The 6,255-nt window shown below is 61.0% G+C and overlaps 1 protein-coding gene across 1 annotated transcript; it reads left to right on the top strand.

The window, feature by feature from the left end:
- The first annotated feature begins 2,428 nt into the window (after nt 1–2,428).
- On the top strand, nt 2,429–4,496 carry CEBPB (CCAAT enhancer binding protein beta). Its single transcript, XM_042980166.1, has one exon. It carries the CDS (start codon nt 2,837–2,839, stop codon nt 3,875–3,877), a length of 1,041 nt encoding a protein of 346 aa, XP_042836100.1. The 5' UTR covers nt 2,429–2,836; the 3' UTR covers nt 3,878–4,496.
- Nucleotides 4,497–6,255: the final 1,759 nt, after the last annotated feature.

Raw genomic sequence — 6,255 nt, 5'->3', positions numbered from 1 at the left:
AGGGGGAAGGTGAGCCTGGAAAGACTTTAGTCCTTCCCACCGCTTAGATGTGACCCTGGCCTCAGTTTCCTCATTTGCAAACTGAAGATGATAATAAAAGGATCTGCTTCCTACAAATTATCAACAGGATTAAATGAGTTATTACATGCAGAGAGCTATAAATGTGGTCCAGAGAGAGTGCAAAATTGGCTCGAAGACACATAGGAAATCCTCTAATTAGCTTCAGACCATCCCCCCCCCCCCCCCACCCCGGGTCCCACTGCAACTAAGTGGGCTCAGAGATGAGCTGAGGCTCAGAGAGGGAAGCCATCTTGCCTAAGGTTACATAGCCCAGCCAATGGGTGACCTCACTTTCTCAGCTTCCTCCATTCATTGAGCATCTTCTGTGTGTCAGGCACTGTTCTAGGCACTGAGGGCCCAGCAGTGAATGAAACACAATTCCCTACCCTGGTTGGGATGACATGGGGAGGGGGCAGTGGGGACAGAAACCCAGCTGCATAGAAGAGATCCTTTTGACTCTAACGAGAATATGGGGGATGCAAAAGAAGTGACTGGGGGCTTGGGACTTTTGATGGGGAGGTTAGGGAGGACTTCTTGGAGGTAACCTTTGGGCTGAGCCCTGAGAAATTGACTTGGGCAGAGCTAGGGGAACAGTGTTCTTGGTCCAGTGGGAATGGCAAATGCATTCACCACTGGTAGACTTTGATCATGCTGGGCTCAGGAGTTCCAGTATTCAAGGGCCAGCCCTCATGGAGTGGGCAGTCTTCTGGGGAGAGGGGAGACTGAGGTGGACTAGACACCGAGGGTAGTTAATGGTAGCTGGTGATAGGCTGGGAAGGCAATTCACTAGCAGGCAGGGCCAGGAGGGCCTCTTGGAGGTGGTGTGAGCACTGAGTGGCCCCGGGGCCTCGATCCCTCCCTGGCCCAGAGGCTGCTGGGAAGGCCCAGAAAGCCAGCAGGCCCGGTCAGTGTTTCATCCTGTTCTTCCCTGCCCCCCATCCCCCAAGGGCACTTGGAGATGTCATTTCTGCAGCTCTCTGGGGCGGAGGTCACCCCAGCTCAGCAGATAACACTGAAGGTTGAGCAACGCCTGCCTTCCCCGCCAGGGCCAGGGCTGGGGTCAGTGGGCCGGGGGTTATCCCCAGGCAAGCTGGGAGCTGTGGCCCGAGCGGCCTGGGCCAGGAGTGGCAGAGGGGTAAGCCCAAGGAGCTGCCCAAGTGGCCTAGGAATGGGGCTGGAGAGGGCAAGGGGCCCCTTGAGCCCACTCCGCCCACTGTTCAAATCCAGGATGGGCCATGGCCTGTTTTCCCATCTGTGTACCAGGAGTAGCAAAAGCGTCCTCATGCCAGGGTGAGAAAAATGAACCCCGGGTCCAGGCCCACCCTCAATACAAAGTAGGGACTTGGTGACAATAGGGGAAGTCCCTTCCCTCTCTGTGGCTCCCCGTGGGGTTTGGCCTGACACCTCCTCCGTCCCCAACCACCTCCCCCAGCCTCAGAAATATGTTTTTTGGCCTCAGGTTGGCAAAGAGGTCTTAGGGCACCCTGACAAAATTTTTGAGACTAGTGGGGGACATGAGGCCATGTGACCTTGGGTGTCCTATGCCGGCCCCTCTGCCTTCTTTGCACCCTGGGAGGGGGGCGGCTTATTTCTCATGCGCCTCCCAGAGTGGACTTCGAAAGTAAGCCTTATGTTTGGGAGACTGGTGGAGACAGCAATACAACTAATAATAATAACTGTAACGACACCTTCATGGATGGAGCTTGAAGTGAAGTGACTTGCCCAAGGTCGCATAAGTGTGTTAGAGTCTAGCACCCCTGCCCCCTTCCACTTCCCTGGGCCCATGTCAGGGTCAGGTGGGGCCAGAGAAGACCCAGGTGCCTTCTAACGGGGCGGCAGGTCCAGTGGGCGGGGCTAGGGGAGGGGCGCGGCCACCGCGGCAGAGGCCCCAGTGGAGTGCTCCGCAGAACTGACCCTCATTCCCCCGACCAGGGTCCTTGTATTGGAGGTGGCTTTAGGAGGCTTGTCTCCACCAGCGTGGAATCCCCTCCTTCCAAGAGCCATGGATGGGGGCAAGTTTAGGGCGGGGCCGCACCCGAGGTGGAGATGGGTCACCTCCTCAGGAGCCAGAGCCGGGGGTTGGGGTCTCCAGGATCCGGCTTGGGGAGCGCCCCCTCTGAGGCGTTCCGGCTGGGCGCCGCGGATCCTGAAGCCACCGCCTCTTCCAGCAGGGGGCGGGCGGCGGCCGTGTTTTGGGTGGGGGAAGGCGAGCGCGTTGCCCCCTCCCCGGATTCCCCCCCCCCCCCCCGCTTCCAGTACAGCCTCCAGCCCGGAGGGGGCGGTCCGGGGGCGGGGTCGCGCCTCCCCTTCTCGCTCCCAATCCCGGGGCCTCCGGGTGGGGGTGGGCAGGGGGCGTAAGGCCGCCCCCCCACCGATCCGGTGGACCCCGGAGGGCGCACTCCTGGTCTTGGGTCTGGCCGTCGTGCCCCGCCGGCGCCCTCCCGGGGGTCTCGGGCAGCTACACCGCGTCCCGGCGGCGGCGGGAGGGGCCGGGGCGGCTGCCAGCGTGACGCAGCCGTTGCCATGGGCCGCCTTATAAATAACCGGGCTCAGGAGAAACTTTAGCGAGTCAGAGCCGCGCACGGGACCGGGAACAGGACCCACGCGAGGGTCCAGCTGCCAGCCCCCGCACTAGTAGCGGCCACCCCGGCGGCGGCGGCAGCAGCAGCAGCAGCAGCAGCGACACAGCGGCGACAGTTCGGAGCCGGGAGGCCGCGCCACCTGCGGGCCGGCCGGAGCGGGCAGCCCCAGGCCCCCTCCCCGGGCACCCGCGTTCATGCAACGCCTGGTGGCCTGGGACCCAGCATGTCTGCCCCTGCCGCCGCCGCCTGCCTTTAAATCCATGGAAGTGGCCAACTTCTACTACGAGGCGGACTGCTTGGCTGCTGCGTACGGCGGCAAGGCGGCCCCCGCGGCGCCCCCCGCGGCCAGACCCGGGCCGCGCCCCCCCGCCGGCGAGCTGGGTAGCATCGGCGACCACGAGCGCGCCATCGACTTCAGTCCGTACCTGGAGCCGCTGGGCGCGCCGCAGGCCCCGGCGCCGGCCACAGCCACGGACACCTTCGAGGCGGCTCCGCCCGCGCCCGCCCCCGCGCCCGCCTCCTCCGGGCAGCACCACGACTTCCTCTCCGACCTCTTCTCCGACGACTACGGGGGCAAGAACTGCAAGAAGGCGTCCGAGTACGGCTACGTGAGCCTGGGGCGCCTGGGGGCCGCCAAGGGCGCGCTGCACCCCGGCTGCTTCGCGCCCCTGCACCCGCCGCCCCCGCCGCCGCCACCGCAGCCCGCCGAGCTCAAGGCGGAGCCGGGCTTCGAGCCCGCGGACTGCAAGCGGAAGGAGGAGGCCGGAGCGCCGGGCGGAGGTACCGCAGGCATGGCGGCTGGCTTCCCGTACGCGCTGCGCGCCTACCTCGGCTACCAGGCGGTGCCGAGCGGCAGCAGCGGGAGCCTGTCCACGTCCTCTTCGTCCAGCCCGCCCGGCACGCCGAGCCCCGCCGACGCCAAGGCGCCCCCGGCCGCCTGCTATGCGGGGGCGGCGCCGGCGCCCTCGCAGGTCAAGAGCAAGGCCAAGAAGACCGTGGACAAGCACAGCGACGAGTACAAGATCCGGCGCGAGCGCAACAACATCGCGGTGCGCAAGAGCCGCGACAAGGCCAAGATGCGCAACCTGGAGACGCAGCACAAGGTCCTGGAGCTCACGGCCGAGAACGAGCGGCTTCAGAAGAAGGTGGAACAGCTGTCGCGCGAGCTCAGCACCCTGCGGAACTTGTTCAAGCAGCTGCCCGAGCCTCTGCTCGCCTCCTCCGGCCACTGCTAGCGCGGCCCCCGCGCGCGGCCCCCTGCCGGCCGGCCTCCGCGCTGCTGGGCGCGCCGCGGCCGCCGAGACTCCGGGAAGCGCCCGCGCTCCCGCCCCCGCCCCTGGTGGCGCCGGCAAAACTTTGGCACTGGGGCACTTGGCAGCGCGGGGAGCTCGTCGGTAATTTTAATATTTTATTATATATATATATTTTTGTCCAAACCAACCGCACATGCAGATGGGGCGCCCGCCCGTGGTGTTATTTAAAGAAGAAATGTCTATGTGTACAGATGAATGATAAACTCTCTGCCTCTCCCTCTGCCTCCTCTCCAGGCGCCGGCGGGCGGGCCGGTTTCGAAGTTGATGCAATCGGTTTAAACATGGCTGAACGCGTGTGTACACGGGACTGACGCAACCCACGTGTAACTGTCAGCCGGGCCCTGAGTAATCGCTTAAAGATGTTCCTACGGGGTTGTTGATGTTGTGTTGTTGTTGTTGTTTTTTGGTCTTTTTTTTTTTTTTTTTGTATTATAAAAAAATAATCTATTTCTATGAGAAAAGAGGAGTCTGTATATTTGGGAATCTTTTCCGTTTCAAGCATTAAGAACACTTTTAATAAACTTTTTTTTTTTTTTTTGGAGAATGGTTAAAAGCCTTTTGGGGGCAGTAGTTGGCTTTTGATTTTTTCTTTATTTTTGGTGTATATGATATTATATTTGCTTTCCTGGTGTGGGGGCTTGTGTGTTGGGGGGCTGCTGTTATTTTTGGCTTCTATGGTGGTTGGGTGGGGGTGTTACAGCTGTTTGTTTGTTTTTTTTTTTCCTCCTCTGCTACAACCTTCAGGGTCTGTGCTTGGAGATGGTGGGGGAGGCAGAGTGCTGGGTCAGGCTTTCAGGGTGACTCAGCGCCCCTGGGTGCTGGGGAGGAGTGACTGGGAACCCTCCTTGGGGAGACGGCTAGGGCCTCTGGCTGGTCCTGAGTGCCAGGCTTGGGTTTAGAGGCCCTGCAGGTCTGTGACCTCTGCACAGTGTTTGGGGCATCAGGCCAGCAGGCCAGATTACATAGGAGGAGGGGGTTACAGATCTTGGTCCGGCTAAGCCCAAGTTGGGGCAGATTCTTTCGCTAAGTGTAGATGGGCGGGCTGTTTAAAAAATACTTTGCGTGTGTATATATTTATTTTAAGAGGAGCCTGGGTGTGTGGGCGAGCTTGTGTTTGTGTGTCCCTGGCCAGCCGGAGGGGAGAAGCTGGGCCAGGTGGAGGAAGGTGGGGGAAGGGTTCCCACGTTTCCATTCCCCTTCCTCGGGGTGGGGGGGTCTACCGCTTGTCCTCTGCCCAGCTGTGGACGCCACGGCCCCGCTTCACCTGCTTGCTCGCGGTGGCCTCGCCCGGTTTGAACCTGGGACCGCCGTCCCTGATTTCCAGAGACCTAAGGGACCCCTGGCAAGGCTTCTGCTTCCCTGCCCCCTGCCATCCTCCCACCCCTCTGCACTGCACCCCCATGGCCCTTCCAGCCCTGGACAGCGTTCCTGAGAGCCGAGGCTGGACACGGAGGGGTTGGTGTGGATTCACATTCAGCGTCCCGCAGTGCCTGGCACGCAGGAGGTGTTATATAAGCGTTTGCTCTCGTTATTATTTTTTGCTGGGAGGTTCCTGGCATTTGGCAGCCAGTCTTCAGCACAGCGAGAGTGTGGCGAATGCCTGCCAGGGGTCGGGTGTCCAGTAAATCCTGGACCTGACCCACGTCATGTAAACCTCCCAACAACCTTTGCACAGGTGGGTACTGCTACAAAGCCTGTTTTTAGAGCCGTGGAGCAGCCTCTTGTCTCATCCCTATGGGTAAGAAAGTGGTTTGGGGACCCCGTCTGCTAGGAATTCAGTGGTGGGGTAGAATGGAGCTTCATAGATTAGTTTGCCAAGGGCCTGGGGCAGCCTGGGAGCAGCTGCTGGTATGGCGGTTTTAGAAGAGGAAATGCTTTTTCCCCTCCCTTTTCCTCTGGGGGCCTGGATGTGCTTTCTCCCTGGGAACCCTGGGGATGGGGGACAGAGGCAAGCAGCTCCCACCATCATGGAGCTGAGGGTCAAGGCAGGCTACCCCATCCCGGCCTCTTCTGTTTTTGGCAGTAGGGCCGTATGGGGCACTGGGCACAGATAATCTCACTTTGGTCCCGGGCCTCCATCAGTTCCCCCCACCCCCCACCCCCTAGCAGGTCTCCCTGTCCTGGGTGTCCTGGGTGGGTAGATGGCTGGTTGGGACCCTGGAGCCTCGCAGTCAGTCAGGTACCAGCAACAGCACATTGGTTCAGCTGCCTTTGAGATTTATCCGCTAAAGGGTGAAGGCTGGGGGCTGGACTCCAGGGAAGGAGGTGGCTCAGTCCTTCTGTGGGTGAGGAGGTCACGA

Source organism: Panthera tigris, chromosome A3 (genome assembly GCF_018350195.1).
Source record: "Panthera tigris isolate Pti1 chromosome A3, P.tigris_Pti1_mat1.1, whole genome shotgun sequence".
NCBI lineage: Eukaryota > Metazoa > Chordata > Mammalia > Carnivora > Felidae > Panthera > Panthera tigris.
The sequence above is the reverse complement of the archived record's forward strand: the minus strand, read 5'-3'. Positions and strand labels throughout refer to the sequence as shown.

Coding starts and splice junctions, on each gene's coding strand:
- CEBPB (XM_042980166.1), top strand. CDS start 2,837: ATGCAACGCCTGGTGGCCTGGGACCCAGCATGTCTGCCCCTGCCGCCG.